We start from the raw sequence: 19,492 nt of genomic DNA, 5'->3' as shown, positions 1-19,492 counted from the left end.
AAGTAACACGACTCAATTTCACAGTTTTTCTTACTGTACATTTCTGCATGTTCTGCTGGAAATTAATCCTCATGGGAAAAGCAGATATATACAGACCGTACAGTGTATCTCCATGGTGCCACCTGCATAGGGTTTATATGTTCTCTGTGCTTATGTGGGTTTCCTGTGGGCACTTCTGTTTCCTCCCACAATCTAAAAGCCGTGTAAGTGAAGGATTTTCCCATGACACTGGGCCTAGACATGCGGTTATGTGTGTGGTTTAGTATTTCAGCATGCCAGAGAAATGATACTGTAGGCTTCATATGAGACGAAGTGGATGAATCTAAGGAGCCAGATGAAGAATTATAAGTAAAGGCTACAAATAGTTAACGGCTAGGTACTTGTAGGATGTGGGACCTGTGAACAAGAGCAGCTCTTTCTGATGGAGGGTAAAGACCTTTTACTCTATAAAGTTCATGGATCCAGAAGCCCCCCTTGGTAATACTAGAAAGCACAAGCAAAGAAAGGAAGGAAGTTGGATGTAACAAGGTCTTACACTTGTATCAATGGAAGGAATGCAAGTTTGTAGCACAGAGGCAGCACACACAATATTGTATCACTAACTCCATGGAAGGTCTCGCATTGTGATACAGCATGCCATCGGGCAGTGTAATAAATACTTGAGACCACATGGAAGATAATGGTTGTCAATAGATTTATTACATCAGTGTTATTTCACAGCCTGTCAGGACTCTCAGCTGCACCCCTGGGCCTTGTTCAGACACCGCAGACATCCCTGCGAGTCGGGGAAAATCTAAAGCCAAGTCCGCGTGTGTGTGAACTATAAACTGATGACACAATGGCCACGCCGTGGAGGTATCTGCATCGTGCCACAGCCATCCATGAGCATTGTACTATAAGCCTGCGGTGGACGTCACTCTACAGCAGAGGTCCCCAACTCCAGTCCTCAGGGACCACCAACGGGTCATGTTTTCAGGATATCCTATGGTAAGAACACCTGTGGCAATGTCTGAGACACCGACAATAATTACATCACCTGTGCAACATTGAGGGAATCCTGAAAACATGACCTGTTGGCGGTCCCTGAGGACTGGAGTTTGGGACCCCTGCTCTACAGCACTGTCCACATGGCCTCTTACAGTAGAAACTGGAATTTACATTTAATAGTGTCCCATTCATTTCAATGGGAATCCATTGAAGTCATGTCATTTCTTGATGCGGAATCCATCGAATGAGGTCAATCTGCTGATTTCTGCATATATTTCCAGGAAAATAGAACATTCCAAATCGGGTGCCCATGTTAACATGGCCTTAAGTGACACTTGGTCCAGGACAAACAAAGACGGCGGCACCATTTCTTTGACTACCCGGTGCACCCTGACATTAGCATGCATCGGTAGTCTAAGACAGTGTTCCCCAACTCCAGTCCTCAGGAACCCCAGCAGGTCATGTTTTCAGGATGTCCTCAGTATTGCACGGGTGATGTAATTATTGTTGGTCCTCAGACATTGCCACAGGGGTTACTATAGGATATCCTGAAAACATGACCTGTTGGGGTCCCTGAGAACTGGAGATGAGAAACACTGATCTAAGACACTACATGCCCATGTAGACACTTCTGGCCAGCAAGTAGTGTCTAAGACTAATGATGCATATTACCCCTTTCCAATCCACTGTCTGACGTCTGAAGACATTATGATTTAAGGCTGTACAGCTCCGATGTTGGAAGACGTCCGTCGTGGTTCTCTTACTGTATATTGCCAGCCTCTCTGCTGTCGGAGCCTAACCAACATGTCACCTCATTCAGTACTGGCTTTAGCCAGCAGATAGCGCTATTTTATAACGGCATTTTTCCCGGTACTCCCATATACACGAATGTTCAAGCGTCTTATGTCGCTGGCGGGACTTATCTACAGGGGAACAACAGGATCAGGCACTGAGATTCTACGATCCTGATCCCACTTTCTGTCGGGGAAGTTAGGAGGCCACCATACACATACAAGAGTCACCAGAGACTGGTAGGGTGGAGTGCCTGCAGCCTAAGCTACAGATGTAGCAGAGCCAACCCATGTTGCATTAGCCTGCTACTGTTAGGCTGGGTTCCCACAGGACGGCTTCACTGTGGAAATCTTGTGGCTTTGCTGCAGCAAAAAAAAACCCCAAAAACGCGAGATTTCCGCGGGATAAGCGCAACTTCAAAACCCACAGCAGTTAGCCAAGGGTTTTGGAGCAGCTTTGCCACATATGCTTTTCCGTTGTGGCCTGCTCTTCCATAGAAAGGAGCGAGGGTGCAACGGGGAAAAAAAAAAAAAAAAAAGAAAGAAATGACGTGCTGCGTCCCGGGAATCCGCACCGCAGCCCCGGCTTTACAAATCTCGTCCACATGGCTGGCTAATCCCGGGATTAGCGGCCACAGCGAAATTCCATGGCAAATCCACCCTGTCTGAACCCAGCCTTATTGAGTTAGGCTGAGCCTCACCTGCACAGCTGCGCTCATTGCATGGCACAGCCGCTATTCACTATGAATGGCAGCGGCTACAGGGCGCTGGGTGCGCTGCGATATATATGCAGCAAACTAAGGTGACCAGATATTCCCAGTGTCAAAGCAGGACAGAGGGGTGTGGTCAGGGGCGGGACTTATCACAACATAGGAGTTTACCTCCATCATTATAAAATGTACAGGGCAGTTTAAAAAAAAAGACAAAGGAGCAAATTCTGCAGCACTTCTGTATCCAAAAAGCAGTCAAAAATCGGCATCATTGGTGTGGATCCGCAGTCACGTGTCCACAGCTGATTTCATACTATGCGGCGCTCCCCCTTACCTCCTCCATAGGTTTCCCCGCTGTCAGCAGTCACCGCCTTCAGTTTCCAGCGGTCTGTTTTGGCCTCATCTGACCAGCGTCACCCAACCCGGGGCGGTGCGCACCCGACCAGCGTCACCCAACCCGGGGCGGTGCGCACCCGACCAGCGTCACCCAACCCGGGGAGCTGTTACCTGACCAGCATCAGACCCGTGTAAACAAAACACACAGTGGCCCCAATAGTAATGGCGATCCCCCCCACCCCCCAATAAACTCCTGGCTCGGACATTTGTTCCTTGCTGCAATAAGGAGCCAGAAGTGTAATAGAAGGCAGCGCTCCCATTGACTTCAACAGGAATGAGGCTGCCCATTACACTTTCAGTGCTGACGTTTTTGTAAAAACAAAAACAAAAACAAAACAGTACGTCCCATTTTTGTCTGTATTTATGGGCCAAAAATCACCCCTTATGCCTAGGCCTCCTTCCCATGGACGAATTTCCGCCGCGTTGCCTGCAGCTATTAGGTTCTATTGAACCTAATAGCTCAGGGCACACGGTGCGGAATTCCATCGCAGAATTCCGCACCTTGAAATCTCCCGTCCTCACCCGCTGCATGCTCTATTTGCCGCGGGTGTACATGCGGCCGGCTTCCATTGCAGTCAATGGAAGCCGTCCGCTAACGCTATCTTCCGCTGCTGTAACACAGCGGAAGATAGCGTGAAATCGCCTCTCCGCCCACCGCTGCCGCATCATGACACGGGCGGCCGTGTCACGTGATGCTGTGGGCGTGTCGGGCTTCGCCGCGGAATATTCCACGGCGGAGCCCGTCACGGCCGTGTGCAGCCGGCCTTAGGCTGGGTCAACACAGGGAGGAATTGCCGTGGAATTTCCATGCGGAAAGTGCGCACAGCAATTCTGCCCGCGGCTCCTAATCCAGGGATTAGCCAGAAAAGTACAAAAATCTTGTTCACAGGCTGCGCACAAGCCGCACGAAAACTGACATGCGGCGTGGAATTCAATTCCACAGCATGTCAATTCTTTTCTCATTTTCACAGCAGCCTAAAGGCCGCAGGTATTGAAGCTGCACTTATCCCGCGGAAATCTTGCGGTTTTTCGATGCAGCGATTCTGCAAGACTTCTGCTGAAATTCCATCCTGTGTGACCCCAGCCTTAAAGTCACAGGGATCGCATAAAAACACAGCGGATAGCAGTTGCAGGTGTAGTCGCTGCATTTTTCATGTTGCCAAGAGACAGCGGAGAAAAAAAAAAAAATTGCAGCAACTATGGGTACAATACAAATATTTAAAAAAACGGAAAAAAAACCAAAACACATGCATCACACAGATAATGCGCATGCAACGATTATGAATGAGCCCTTCGGATAGTAACCAGTCTGGACAAACCTCTGTAAGCTATAGGCTCCGGACTGACACTACTACCTCTATAGGCACCACTCTCTGCACAGCGACTGGACACGAGCAGACAAACCCCTGAAGGGACCTTCTGCTTCAGTGCTCCTGTGATCAGAGCAGCCCCTAGCCCCCAGGATAGTAGAGCCCACAGAGTCAGCAGTGGGTCAAGGTGTTAAGCCTTTCTAGCATTGTGCACACAAGCCTTCTGATATTGTCTATGAGCAGAAGTCTCTGCATTACAGCACAGTCCTGATCTACAAGAAGTATGGTACATACCCGCGCCCCAGCATACAGACAGCTCCAGGGAGAAGACCGGCTGCAGACAGACCGAGCCCTAACCAGACCACCGCCACCAGATTCAAGAGACGTCACTTAGATTCCATTGATGTAAGGGCGACTCGCAGCACATGGGAAGCAGTGAATGTGAAGCAGCTGTCACACTGGCTTGTGTGACAAGCACATTGTCCCTTGCCCGCCTCGGACTGCAGGGAGGATTTACCAGACAAGCCCAAACTTGCCCTGTGTGTGTCTGGTTGCCAGGCAGGACGAGCAGAGATGCTGGACTTGGTGCCGGCTGAACTGCTGGGGGGAATTAAACAACCCGTTGGATCACCAACTTGATGCTTACAAGAAGCGAGTGCGTCATTAACCCTTTGCACACCACAGGCAGGGTTCACATTTTTCTGGAGATCTAAGGAAGCAGAAACCGGAGTCTAATAAAATCATTTTGGAATCCCTCACAGGAATGCAGTATAGAATACGGGCGCAAGAAGCAGCCCTCTGTCCGTGGGTTTGGTTTGGCGCATATAGTGCAGTGTAGGACGTTATTAAAGCATATTGTAGAAGCTCTTGTGAATACCCGTTTATGGGTTGTGTGCCATATTAAGTCCTTCTCAGGCAACTCACCCATATTTCCCGAGTCATCCAGATTTTCTGTGCCCTCACCTGATTATCCCTGCCGTTCGCCTAGTTAGTGATGGTGGATCCCATCCCGACTTATCTCTCTGTATTAGACCCCAGGCTCTGTGTAAGGACTCAATGGACAATGACAGACATGCGGTTTTCACGGTGTATAAGAGAATTTTTTAATGTTCGTGTTGCATCTTTTGTCACGTGTGCAAGAAAAAACTAAACATAATAAAGGCCCAATAGATGTGGGGTTTCCCCACAGGCTCCTGGCAATGTGTAACAACGCAGTGAGGATCATCTGTATTTATTTATGTGCCCATAGACTTTACCTTCCGCGAATATAGACCACAAGAGTAAGGCCACTCTCTAACACGGACGCTTGAAAAAATGCTACATTTTTTTAACACATATTAAAGGAAGTGCGGCACAGGCCTGAAGGAGACATCGATCATCAGTGTGAAGGGGACTTTGGATGGCAATTGAAATACCGCACAAAAAACGTTGAGAAGGATTTTTTAGTCCCGGCAAACAAAGGGCTGCCATACTGCGGCCTTTGTCACTTATGGGGACACTCTGTAGACTGGCCACAGTTCACTGCAATCCCGGCATTGCAGCGGGAGGTCAGCTGTGCGCTATATTACAGTTATTACCCATTTACAGGAATAAAATGCCATAATGAACGTAGAGACAAGAGCTTCCCGTCCCCATCGGCAGGATATTTACCGTCTACAACAGGCAGAGCCGACCTACAACATCCTGCGCAGAACAGAAGACAAGTTACACTGCTAGGCTGTCACATGCCAACTGTGAAGCACAATGTCACGCCAGAGGGCCTGGCACACAGAGTGCCAATCACTGTGCCAAGAAGACACGTCGTCCTGCCACCGTCATCTGTTCATTCCTTTACACAGATATAATACATGACAGTTGTCCGATACACACCACATGGCTTATATACAGGGCAGGGCACAGAGAGCTGTCCCAACAATACACCGCTATGAAGGCTGTCAAAGGAAAAAGAATCAGACTATTGCCCATAGTGACCAATTACAGCTTTCATTTACCCCAGAAGTATGAGAAATGAAAGCTGCACTGTGATTGGTTGCTATGGGCAACACAGATTTTCTTTTCTTAGCTTTCATAAGAGTTTGGTGCCCGGATAAGTTTCCACAGTCCATCACATGCACACACTAGACGTTGTCGGAACCTAATGAAACTTTCTCTGTGTGATTGTAACACTAATATAAGGAAGGGATTACAACATCAGAGCAAAAGGAGGATTTATTGGGAAAACTAAACACTTGTAGGGAGGCTCTAGTAACCTGTTGTACCGCCTCTAGCTTGGATACAAGATGTGATACAGGCGAGCATGAAGGCTCTAGTACCCCGTTGTACCGCCACTAGCTTGGATTCAAGATGTGATACAGGCAGGCATGGAGGCTCTAGTACTTTGTTGTACCGCCTCTAGGTTGGATACAAGATGTGATACGGGCAGACATGGAGGCTTTGGTACCCTGTAGTACCGCCTCTAGCTTGGATAAAAGATGTGATACGGGCAGGCATGGAGGCTCTAGTACCCTGTTGTACCACCTCTAGCTTAGATACAAGATGTGATACAGGCAGGCATGGAGGATCTAGTACCCTGTTGGGCCGCCCCCAGCTTGGATACAAGATGTGATACAGGCAGGCATGTAGGCTCTACTACCCTGTTGTACCGTCTCCAGCTTAGATGCAAGACGTAATAAAGGCGGGCATGGATGCTTTAGAAACCTGTTTTTATAACCTTTAGCTTGGATATAAGATGTGATGCATGCGGGAATGGAGGCTCTAGTACCCTGTTGTACTGCCTCTAGCTTAGATACAAGATGTGATACAGGCAGGCATGGAGACTCTAGTACCCTGTTGTACCATCTGTAGTTTAGATACAAGATGTGGTATGGGTGGGCATGGAGGCTCTAGTTATGTCGCTTTTTTTTTCCCGCACGCAGATCTGCGGCTGAAGGGGAAAATGACATCCGCAGGTATTTAACTACCTGTGGGTGTCCAATGCATCCCTATGGGGCGCGGATCCGCGTGCGGGAAAAACGCTGCAGATTTTAAATGTAAATTATCCCGTGGACATGAGGCCTTAGGCTGTTAAAGCCAAATTTCCAGGTGGCCCCACACGTTTTACTGGTGATAAATCTGACGACTATTGTCACACTTCGGTGGCTACCTGTTGTGGAGGCTTTCCTGTGATACACTTGCTAAGCTGATCAGACGTCCTGTTTTAGGTGGGACTGTTCTGCTTTCCCCAGGGTCCCTGCCCTGCTTTCGGGACCCTAACTGGAGGCGGTTACTAGCTGGGGTGCCGCGGCTCCTCACCTGAAAATCACTCAGCGGCAACTGCTGCGGGATGGACATACTGATGGCAGTGTGTGTACCTGAGGTCATCCTCCCCTGAGCTCTCTTCCTTGGTTTTGCAGGAGGAGAAAAGAGAGGAGTGTCCGGGCACACACACTTCTTTCCGCAGCAGTGCCAAGCAAATGAGCAGTGGCGTTATGAAGACTAGGAGAAGGCAAGTATGTCGTTGTCAGAGGGTCCACTATGGGGGGATGCCATTACTACTGAGGCCACTGTGGGGGACGCTATTACTAATGAGGCCACTCTGCATGTGCCAGCATACCTCAACCTGACTTAGAGTATGGCGGCAACGTTCTGTAATGTTCGCTACAAATTCCGCATCCAAAAAAGAGTCAAAAATCCGTACAACAGGTGGATATTTTGACTGGAAAGTCAGCCGATTTCATAACATGTGATGCTCCCCCTCACCAACAGCCTGGTCAGGTGTGGCGCCGCTGATCAGGTGAGGCCACTACAGGACACTGGAAATCTGAAGCTTGGGAGCGCTGACAGCAGGAAGCCTTTGGAGGAGTGCCGAATAGTATTAAATCAGCGGCTGGTACATGGCCAAATTCCAGTCAAAACCCGCACCAACGGTACGGATTTTGACTATTTTTTGGGTATGGAAATGCTTCGGAATTTGCTCTGTCTTTTTTTAAAATGGTCCGGACCTTTTTTTTTTAACAACGAAGGTAAAAACCATACATTGTGATAAGCCCCGTCCACTGACCACATCCCTCTGTCCCGCTTTGATCTTAGGAAAATCTGGTCACCGTACCATTGCTGTGTGCATCAAGCATTATCCTGCTGCCTCTTGGAAGCCATCATGAGAGGAACACGTGTGGCTGCAGGATGTCCTGAACATATCGCTGAGCTGTCATTGTCCCTCTTACCACTACGGTAGGGGTGCCCAGTTGTCCGGTGCTGCCCCCCAGACCATCACACCAGCAGGGCGCAGATTGCCGGTCCACAGCCAAGGCAGGACTGAGGCGCTCTCCCCTAGATCTCCAGACACAAACACGGCCGTCGTCAGCGCCCAAACTAAACCTGGATTAAAATCGCTGAAGACAACCCGGTGACACTCTGTAGCAGTTCAGTTTTATCATTCATGACATCAACGCAAACAGCGGCGATTGTGGGTGGGTGTCAGTGGCCGTACATGTAATAGGTGCCGTGAGATCAAATATTCTTCAGCCAAGTGCCTGGAAATTGTCACGACAGACACAGAGGTCTAACAATGAGACCACCTGTCTTTGGATGGCGGACTGCTAAACAGTTTGAGCCGCTTGTGCTTGTTGGATGATCAGACAATCCTCTGTCTGTTGAGGGCATCCGGAGCCTGCTGGCCTTGTATACATGCCTTTATGCATCCACTGGTCTAATCACCTCCTAATAGTGTAGTCAGAATGGCCCAGATGGCCATCGATACGACCACCCAACGTCTCACATCCAAATAATGCGCCCCTCTGAGATTCTGCTAGGCTGAGTTTACGGCCGGCACGGAATATAGCGAGCACTAATGTTAGTGATATTCCGCGATGAACCTATCTTCATGATAGGTTCATCGTGAAGAATCGCGGCATGCCACGATTTTTAGACGCGTGCCATTTTCCGCTCGTGTACATTGGGCTGTGTTTGTCATAGTTATCCTATGGAAAGCGTGTCATGCGTACTCCGCGGGGTGATTTATCACTCTTCTGGGAAGGCTTTCCACAAGAATGTGAAGTCTGCATTTGGGAATTTGTGCCCATTCAGCCCAAAGAGCATTTGTGAAGTTGGGCAGGGATGTTGCATGTGTAGGTCCAAAAACTGGCATTCCAAAAGGCCAATGCTCTATGCAGCTAATGGAGTATCTCCACAACAAACCATGTCTGTATGGACAGGACCTGTATAAAGGGTCAGACACTGACTTGCAGGAATGCTGCCTCCAATAGGTGGCGCTGCAGAGGTATTGTTCCATCTTCCTTATTTGCAAGTATGGAGAGGAGCATAATTCACTAACAGATACGGACCATCTAGAAACTGTGGCCACATAGTTGCAAGCATACAATTATCTACAATGTCTTTGCATATAGCAGAACATTACCCTCCACTGGAGCTAAGGGGCCAAACAGTACCCCTCCTCCACCCAATGTTACTATGTCTCCCAGTAGATGGCATTGCTTCAGATCTGAGTGGCGGCATGCTTTATATCACTCCAGCCATTTGGGCTTGTGTGCAGCTGCTCCACCATGGCAAGCCATTTCAGGAAGCCGCCCATGTTCTGGTGTGGATGTCTGTAGCGAGCGATGCAACAGAGCACAGGTTATTTGTATGGCCTCATGGCGGTGCTGTGTTTATCACTATAGCACTTACACTCTAGCAGATCTGAAGCTTCACAAACCAAGTTGTGACATAGGCGCCGTCCCATAACTGGAGGCATGTTCACACAGGTAGGAAATGCTGACAATTTTCTGCAACAAAAATTAGGCAAATCCCCAGTATTTAGAGCACAAGCATTGTGAATAGGATTTTAGGAAATCTCATCCACAAAAATTGGCCGCATGAATTGACACGTGATGCAGATTTTATATGCCCAGACTGTCAATTTCACTGCTTCCAATAAGCAAAAGCAATCCGCACCAAGATCTGCATCAACATCTGCACCATTTAACGCAGATTTACCCCTGTGAACTCCCCAAATATCACAGCCAGCAGCCATGGTTACCCTTGTATATCTTTGTACTAGTATATAGGTAGATACAAAAACACCACTTCTCAGCAGATTGCTATATGGAGTGTAGGGACTCACAAGAAAACGAAGACTCTTGTCCGGGGCGTGTGTACTTACGTATTTTGGCCAAAACATTAACCAATACCTCACATTTATCATTGCTTTTTTGCAGTAAGCAGTCAGGCATTAGATGCCGAGGAGCCTGGGGTGGCAGTCCAGTGTGACTCACTTTGAGATGAAGGGCAACCCAGTGGGCTGGATCATATCATAATCATTTTTTTTTTTTTTTAACTCCTGCTCTCCCGCACCGGAGAGAAGGAATTGAGCTGCGGGTGTGCCGCGGATCCGGACGGCTTCCATAGAAGCCTGCGGGAGCCGTCCACGCGGGAGATCCGCACTAAAATGGAGCATGCTGTGGGTGATTTCCCGCACACGCAATCCACGCCTCAAGGAAAAATGACATCCGCAGGTAATTAACTACCTGCGGGTGTCCAATGCATCCCTATGGGGCGCGGATCACACGTGGGGGAAACCTGCTGCGGATCTGTCCCCGTGGACATGAGGCCTAAGGCTTACCTACACACGGGTGAGCGTGATATTGGGTCGAGAAAAATTAGGCCCAGTATCACGTTTGTGAACATGCGATTTACCCGCAGATGCGAGGTGTTTTTCAGGTACAAATGCCTTGCATCGCATCTGTGAAGTTACGATCCTCTCATACAAGTGTTCCCCATTGATTTCAATGGGAGACTGCGCATCGCTCGGCATATGAGAGCCATGTGATGCATTAAAGGCCCCATTGAAATCAATGGGCGATGTCTTCTGAGGAACATGATAAGATCGCACATGTTTAGGACGCCATTCAAAAGACTGGGGTTCATATCCATGTGAGTTTTGTGCATCTCACAACGCACAGATCTCATGCGCGTTTCTTGGCTGTATGGGTGGTACTGCAGTCAGTGGCTCTTCAGTACCACCCATACGGCTACCAATATTAGTCTGTGGAGATTACATAGCTGTGTGCTCGATTTTATGTGTCAACCACAACCAGTGCGATTAGAAGGAGTGTCAAATACTTTATACTGATGGCCTCGCTCACACGGTCCCCAATTCAGCACCACTTTGGCATTTGAATATTATAATCTTCCCGTCCATCTACATTACCTTTGGCATTGATGAAGAGTACCCAGCAGAAGTGAAACACCTCGGATAGCGTGCAGGGCTGGCGCCTGGAATGACAGAGCAAAACAAAGACATGAAAAAAACAGAGACAAAGATCTGCACTAAGGCTGATCCCTATTCAGGTACAGATTGAAGAACGACCGGGACTATACCCATCACTTTGGGTCATTTTAGAGAGGGGCGGGGGACATGAAACAACACGACAAGTACATGTAGTATACAGTTATTTGGAAACAAACGGATACAGGAGGTACATATGTGCAGTCGCCAGCAGGGTCGGATTTTACTGTGGGCTCCTGCATGCAGAATCCGACTCGCCCGTAGGCATGAGGCCTACGACAGATTTGTCAAATTTGCATTGAGCAATAAAAAAAATAAATAAATAAAATAAAAATAAAAAAATCATTGAGTTTAATGAATGACCCAGTGCTGGCGAGTACTTATTTTTATTTTTTATTACAGCTAGGGATGATTTTCAGGGAAGGGCTTATACTTAAAGGAGATGTCTCGAGGAAGCAGTGATTTTTTTTTTTTGCCCAATCCCCCTAATTAAACATACATTACTAATTACCCCTGTAAATGACTTTCCTAGCTGGTTCGTACTTACCGTTCCAGCGTTTCAGCAACTTATAAAAGTTTCCCCAAGATGGCCGCCGGCTCTTTCCCCGTCGCTCGCTGCAGCCCGACGTGCGCGCTCCCGAGACGCTGCCAGCTGTGTCTCCATGGCAACCGGACGCCCTGCAGCCGCCCCGCAGCCGCCGACCAGACGCCCCGCAGCCGCCGACCAGACGCCCCGCAGCCGCCGACCAGTCACCCACCGCCAGGCAGCAGGTAACCGGCGCTAGCCCCCGGCTCCCCAGCGCTACGCTCCCGGCTCCCCAGCGCTAGACCCTCAGCCCAGGTGAAGGCCCCGGAGCCCAGCGCTGGGCTCCGGGGCCTTCACCTGTCAGTGACCATCACCCCCGACCCATCACTTACCCCCCTGGCCCAGCGCTAGTTCCCCCCGGCCTAGCGACAGCCCCCCCATCGCAGCGACAGCCCCCCCCGGCCTAGCGACAGCCCCCCCATCGCAGCGACAGCCCCCCCGGCCTAGCGACAGCCCCCCCATCGCAGCGACAGCGATCCCGGCCTAGCGACAGCCCCCCCATCGCAGCGACAGCCCCCCCCCCGGCCTAGCAACAGCCCCCCCGGCCTAGCGACAGCCCCCCCATCGCAGCGACAGCCCCCCCCCGGCCTAACGACAGCCCCCCCCCCCCCCGGCGCATCACAGCGACGACAGCCCCCCCCCCCCCCCCCCGCGCGCAGCGGCAGCCCCCCCCGGCCCATGACTTACCTGGACGGCAGGACAGCTGGGCGGCTTCTCCGGACGGCAGCTCCAGTTTCTGCACCTTCCTCTAACAGAGGAAGGTACAGAATGGCCGCTCCAGCGCGCTCCCGAGCAGTGACAGCTTGTCTGCGCATGCGCAGAAGAGCTGTAGCGGGGAGCACACTGAAGCGGCTCGTGCTGAAAGGAGAAGACCGGACTGCGCAAGCGCGTCTAAAAAAGCAAGCTGCCAGCGAATTTAGACGGAACCATGGAGACGAGGACGCTAGCAACGGAGCAGGTAAGTGAATAACTTCTGTATGGCTCATATTTAATGCACGATGTATATTACAAAGTGCATTAATATGGCCATACGGAAGTGTATACCCCCACCTGGTTTCGCGAGACCACCCCTTTAAAGCCTTTATCGAAAATCACTGCAGCTGATTGCTTTCAATGGGGCTGCCGGCAGCAGTGACGGCCCCTATTGAAAGCAATGGTACACGGACCTCACTCGAGTGCAAATCCACCCTAGGCTTATACTCAAGTCAATAAGTTTTCCCAGGTTTTGGGGGGGGGGGGGGGGGGGGGTAAAACTTGGTGCATTGGCTTATACTCGAGTATATACAGTAATTCATCTTCCCTCTATTTAAAAAAAAAAAAAAAGGTAAAAACACCCTGTCTTATGTTCCCAAAATCAGGTAAATTAAGACTAGAGCTCATTCCACAAAAAAAAAAAAAAAAAAAAAAAAAAAAAACCAAACCCTTACTGAGCTGTGGATGGAAAAACAAAATTATTTTTGATAGTTCGTGGAATGCGGCAACACAAAAACACATCCTTAAAGGAAAAAAAAAAAAAAATGTATTTTTGGCGTTAAAAAAATAAATAAAAAAAATAGGAATTTAGTATCACCAGGATCGTGCTGAACCATAGAATAAATTTTATCACATTTATTCTGCACGTTGAAAGCAGTTAAAAATGAAAAAAAAAGGGAAAAAAAAAATCCCCAAATCTGCACAGAAAATTCTGGAGACCCGCACAGAAATAGAACACGCTGCAATTTGTTATCCGCGTGTTTTCACGCAGACAGATCGCGGCCGTCTGTCTAGGATAGTGTTTTGTAATGCAATCCTATGCAGGTAGGCAGGGTGGAAATTCTGCGGGAAATCCCGCCGTGGAATTTCCGCCCGTGTGCAGGGGGCCTACATTGCTGGAAAGAATTAAAAGGTTATCACTCTTGGAATGCAACGATGGAAAACAAAAAAGCTGAAGCATTGGTTGGTCATCGGGACATGAAATGCGCCTTTTGATAAGGGGATAACTAATGGTAAACCTGAATGCACAGGAGAAGAACAGAGCAAACAGAGCCGTCCCCAAGCCTACCTTTGCTTGCGGCCCCTGTGCTGACGGGGCGGCTCTTCTTGGGGGTTCTTGAAGATCTTTTGGAAGATGGGATCATACTTTTTGAAGAGTACAGCGGTGACCGTGAAATTGCGTTCAAGCTTCTTATTTCTCTCTCGGAATTCTGCAGGTAAGTTGGCCATGTCCTCCCACTTCTTCATCTTATTGAAGAACTCGATCAGGCTTTGAGGGAAGAACACAACAAGTAGCAGCGTAAGGTTTGTTCACCACTACGTCAAGGCAGGATTCACATTCATGTTTAATGAGCAAAATATGCATGTGTCAAAGCAACTGACATCGGGGCAGAACCAGCCAGACCCAGTGAGGCCCTGGTCACATCTGGGCAGGAGGCGCCTGCACATAATGGCATAGCACGCTGCACTATTTAGTCCAGAACCCAGACGGACCCCATCATACCATAAGTCTGTCATAGGACAGAGCGGAAGATACAGAAGTAGCATCAGTCTTACAACAGATCTGGCAGAGCATCCTGGCCTCCGTTCATAACTACAGCATTAGTGTGAACAGAGCCCAACAAGCCTGACCAACACTATGCACAAATGTCATTGTATCGACTCAACTATCTGTAGATAAGGTGCATAGAATTCCATTCCACATGACTGGGGATAAGTGTCCGAGCGCTGGGGGGCCTGAGATATCCGCACTGCAAATGTCCAATGTGAATGGAGCGGTGCTGCACACATGGGATCACCACTACATTGACTTCTACGGGAGGGAGGAAGATTTCTGAGCGCATCGATCTCCCTCCGTCCCACGCAAGTGAGGAGAGCAGTAGTCACTCATGTGGACCACATGTGGATGCACAAATCTGAGGATCGCTGGGTGTCCCAGCAGCCAGACATTTATCTTCTACCCTGTGGATAGGGGATAAATGTCTTTAAGGGGAAAGCCCCTTTAAGAGATTACAGATCGGGGCGCACGCTGTGACCCTACAGACCGCAAGCGGACATTTATTCTGCAGCACATAATACCTGAGTTCTGAAGAGGTGAGGATTCTGGTGAGAGACACGTAATTTCCTTCCACTGTTCCTCTGCCCACCGTTGGCACAGACTGCCTGCATGCCACGTACAATGCACATGCCAGCCAGTGCAGCGCATTCCCCTGCAAAATAAAGCAGCTCCTTTGTGTTATCTCTATGACATAAGTGCCCACCGATGACCCTCCTAGACGCCCTCTTTAGTAGTTATTCCGGGCATCCTACCCACACTGGTGTCAGATGGGTATCCTGCAACAAGATGCCCGGCATCGCCCACTGAACTGAATGGGGCGAATTAAACGATGTACGCAGGGTTTTGCAGAGTTTTTAATGCTGCCTACTATGCGCCAGCAAGAAATATGGTGACGCCATCCGCTCGCTTGACCTGCGTTTATGCACAAAACATGTAGTAAAAACGCACTTAAGATTCTGTAAGAAAAAAAAAAAAAGACGCAACGGATTGAAACAAACATTTTTTCTTTTTCCAACATTGATTTCAATGGGAAGAAAACGGATTTATTTAAAGTCAGTTTGGCGTCGGTTCCTTCGTCGGAGCGTTTCCATTTCTCCGTTCCGTTTTTGTAATAGAGTGCAAACACAAATGTGAACGGGGCCTTAAACAGCGCCAAATATAAGACTTTATTTATTACATTTCTCTGTCAATTACTATTAAACAAACTTGCAAATCTGATGCCAATCGGTCCCATATCCGCCCTGGGATATATCCCGCTAGCTCACCCCTTGCAGATATGTGGTTAGTGCGCAGCGTATGATAAGTCACCATCAGTTGGGGGGGGGGGGGGGGGGGGGGGGGTTGTGCAGGAGCAGGAGCCCCCCCCCCCCCCCCCCCCGGCTGCCAGCATCTCTCCAAGGAGACGGCATCAAGCTGCCGGCAAGTCCCAACAAGCAGCGTGTGTACCAGGCTTTACAACAACCCCGCAGCTGTCAGCCACTACAACAAACACCCCCTGGCAACAGCATCGCCCCACGGGCACGCTCCCAGGGCCGGCTCTGGTCTTAGGAGGTTTCATGCCATAAGTGCCCACTGGTTATGTAGTCTATTGCGCCAATGTTGTGTTATATGAGGACGGGTATAGTGACACCAGTATTATTGCATTAGCTGCAGATATGGCCGATTGTTTCCACTAGAGATCTGGCTGGGAGTCCGTGCCGTATCCATGTGCTACGGGGAGAACGCGTGCACAAGGCGACACGACATAGGAGACGCCGTGACAACGCCCTGAACGCATGCTACATTTAAAAAACTATTTTAAAGTTCCTTTTTCGTGCATTCTATGGGCGGTCTCACACGGCCGGATCCGCGGCACACGGAGGCGTTCAATGGTATGCAGAAATCGCGGTTTCCTTCACTCTCGCAGAAACATATGGCATATTCCGCAAGATATGATAAATGCCGGAGCGAAGGAGCCTCAATCCGTAACGCCTCCCAGCCAACCGCCTCATATATAATAATTCCCGGAGCTACCGCAGTATACATAGCGACTCCTTAGATAGGGGCTTATTCACACCACCGCGATTCCCTCACATATTACGGACACGCGGAGGGCGGAGTCAACAGAAGGATTAGGCGGCGGCACGCTGTGCTCCTCTGCCGCACGGCCCTGTACGGCGTATGCAGCACAATGCTCATTAACTGCGCTACACTGTAAACCAGTGCAGTGACAGCAATGCGTTTTATCCCCACTGCACTGCACACGCCTGTGTGAACGATGCCTACACCAGCTGCGCGGCGGCTTCAGTCACGTGACAGGATCGTCAGCCGGATCGCGTTAGGATCTGCAAGCACCCAGAGCCCCGCAGGGGGCAGCACTCCTCGGAGGCATTAGTCAACGTTAGCCCCTTGTTAACCCCTCACCTCCAGCGTGTAGTTCTGGCTGATCCTCGCGTAGCTCTCCCAGGCCTCCGCACGGGCCCGCTCGTCCATGTTCAGCGCGCTGCACAGCTCCTCATAGCGGCGGCGGAGCTGCTGCTGCTCGTCGGCCTGGGGAGCAGGCCCGTCTTCTTCCTCCTCTTTGATCATGTTCAGGCCTTTCCTCGGCTTCCCCGGCGCAGCTCACAAGACACACAGCTTCGCCGCTGACACTGCGTAGCCATTTAAATGGCTGTGAGTGACAGGAGCGCAAGGGCATTCACAGCCGGAGCTACGGCAAGGTTGTCATTCTAAACCATTCTATCTACATAGCGCTACGTAAAGTGCGTACTGCCGCCCCCACCGAAGGAGAGGAGGAATGGGCGGGACCTGTAACACAGTCTAGCTCTACCATTGGTTAGGGATGGGACACGTTGTTTTCCTATTGGTCCTTGCAGCCTGGGTGCCTACTACTTGTAGACTGTTGTCTTGTTATGGTCACGTGTTTACTACACACCAGCTAGAGGTAACCCTTTCCTGGCCAGAGCGTAACACATGTTCAGGATTTCGGCGCTTCCTTGAGTTTGTTTGTATAAAGGCTCAGAAATGCAGCAGGCAGTAAGGACCGGTGTGATCAGGGGGCAGAGCCGGCCTGTACCGCAGCTCAGGGGGGAGACTGCGGGGAAATGGCACGCGAGTTTTAACCCCTTCATGGCCTGGCACTTTTTAGGGACTTTACCCATGTGGTGGCTTTACTGCCCTATTTTTTTTTTAGCTGCTCAAATAGTTTTGCTGCGTTTTTACCCCCGTGACATATAAGACTATTTTTATATCTTTCTTTCTGTTTTTTTTTTTGTTTGTTTTATTGGGGGCAAAAAGCTAAAAAAAAAGTTTTTGTTTTATTTTATAGCTGTATTTCTTTTTTAATTCGTATATTTACGCTAAAATAAAGTATGGGAACGGGTTCCTCATTTTGCTTCGGACGTTTTGATAAAAATTTGGTATAGTTTTGGATGACAGGGCGCATACGGTGACAGTTTTGGTTGGTGTCCTCCATGACGTCATATGAGGCCTCTGGGGGTAATTCACATGTCATTTTTTTCTTTTATTTCACACTTCTGCGCTATAACTGGGGCATCCATTGGAGCAGAATCCATAGGAGCCCAGTTGTTTCTCCCTTCTCCTCTGGGTCCTGGGCTGTGTGTGACAGTTGAGAACTCAACCTGTTCCTGCTCGAAGGTGCAGAGGCCTTAACCCCCACCATACCTCTGCTTTTTAGCTGGGATTAAGGTTTTATTCACATGAACGTATACCGGACGATATACTCTACCACCTGCTGCATTGAATTCCAATGCATCAGATTACACAGGCGTATTCCCCTGCTGTAAAAGCGCCCGGCCGGGCAGGAAGGATAGTGCTGGAAGTATCTTCCTGGCCGGACTACGGCCGCTGCCCTAGACTCTTATGGGAGCCAATGACAGCGGCGGCAGAAGGGAGGTAGTTTAGCAGCGCGACTGCTCAACTCCGTCCCCCTTCTCCTCTCCGCCCTTTGCCGTTGTTTGCAATGGTGGTGGTGTGTGTGTGTGTGTGAAGGAGCATGGGTGGGGTTGAGAAGCTAAGCTCTGCCCCATCCCCTCCCGTTGCTGGCTGCCGAGAGTGGGTGGGAGCTTAGCTCCGCCCCTATCCCACCCCCTCCCATTGCAAACAGCCGAAGGGAAGGGGACAGGAGGTGAGCCCGCGAGAGGGAGCAAGCTTAGCAGAGCTAAACTATCTTGCCCCGCCCGACGGCATATACGCCGAGCCCATGCATCACATGATCACATGGTAGCTTATATCGGACGGCTGATATACACTCGTGTGAATAAGCCCTAAAGCCCAGGAGCAGGCGCCGTATATATTTACCGCTCTTGGTCTTTAAGTGGTTAATGAACCAGTGTCCTCCATGTGAATAGGATGGCTGCCACCTTACTTACAAACCTCGAACCGATGCAGAACAAGGTTTTCACACAGAAATGGACTTGCGGTGCAGATGCTTAGGTTACATCCACAAGGGCGGAAACACTACAGCATATCTACATGGGAAATCTACAGCTTCCCATTCTTGCTCCAGACTCTGCGCCGATTCCACAGCCAATCCACATCTCTTTACCTGCGCCGTCATCTATGCAGCGTTGAATTTTTTTAGCGTGTGGATTTTAGATCCACGGGCTGAAAAAGAAGTGACGTCCCTTTTTGCCCTCCGCACACAGACCTGTCTGTTGGAAAGAGATAAATCTACATGCGGATCTGCGCATATTTTCCACTGCTGATGTGTGGAGAATGCACAGTAAATCGGCTCCATGTGAACGTACCCTTACACTCACAGCAGACCAATTTATGTTGGGTGATCTTCTAGCTAAGGCCGGCTTCACACTGGTGATGGGCTAAGAGTAAGTGAAAACGCATGAAAATGAAACCAATGATTTTCAATGGTTTCATTCTCATTTGCCATGTCTTCACTTTACACTCATTGACCAATCAC

General features: G+C 49.6%; 1 protein-coding gene across 2 annotated transcripts in view; it reads right to left on the bottom strand.

The window, feature by feature from the left end:
• The window catches only part of RBL2 (RB transcriptional corepressor like 2), a 48,831-nt gene extending 31,577 nt beyond the window's left edge, over positions 1 to 17,254 (bottom strand). The window contains exons 1-4 of one of the 2 annotated variants that reach the window (XM_066584039.1): positions 16,978 to 17,254; positions 15,096 to 15,226; positions 14,086 to 14,286; positions 11,381 to 11,445 (exon numbers count right to left, since the gene is read on the bottom strand). In XM_066584039.1, the coding sequence (XP_066440136.1) occupies positions 11,381 to 11,445; positions 14,086 to 14,286; positions 15,096 to 15,226; positions 16,978 to 17,142 (562 nt within the window). In that variant the 5' untranslated portion in view covers positions 17,143 to 17,254. Of the gene's footprint in view, positions 1 to 4,488; positions 4,674 to 11,380; positions 11,446 to 14,085; positions 14,287 to 15,095; positions 15,227 to 16,977 lie in introns of those variants that run through there. The other variant, XM_066584040.1, reaches the window with a different exon arrangement.
• Between the last annotated feature and the right edge of the window lie 2,238 nt (positions 17,255 to 19,492).

This window comes from Eleutherodactylus coqui, chromosome 11, assembly GCF_035609145.1.
Source record: "Eleutherodactylus coqui strain aEleCoq1 chromosome 11, aEleCoq1.hap1, whole genome shotgun sequence".
Taxonomy (NCBI): Eukaryota; Metazoa; Chordata; class Amphibia; order Anura; family Eleutherodactylidae; genus Eleutherodactylus; species Eleutherodactylus coqui.
This window is presented reverse-complemented; position numbering and strand designations above follow the sequence as displayed.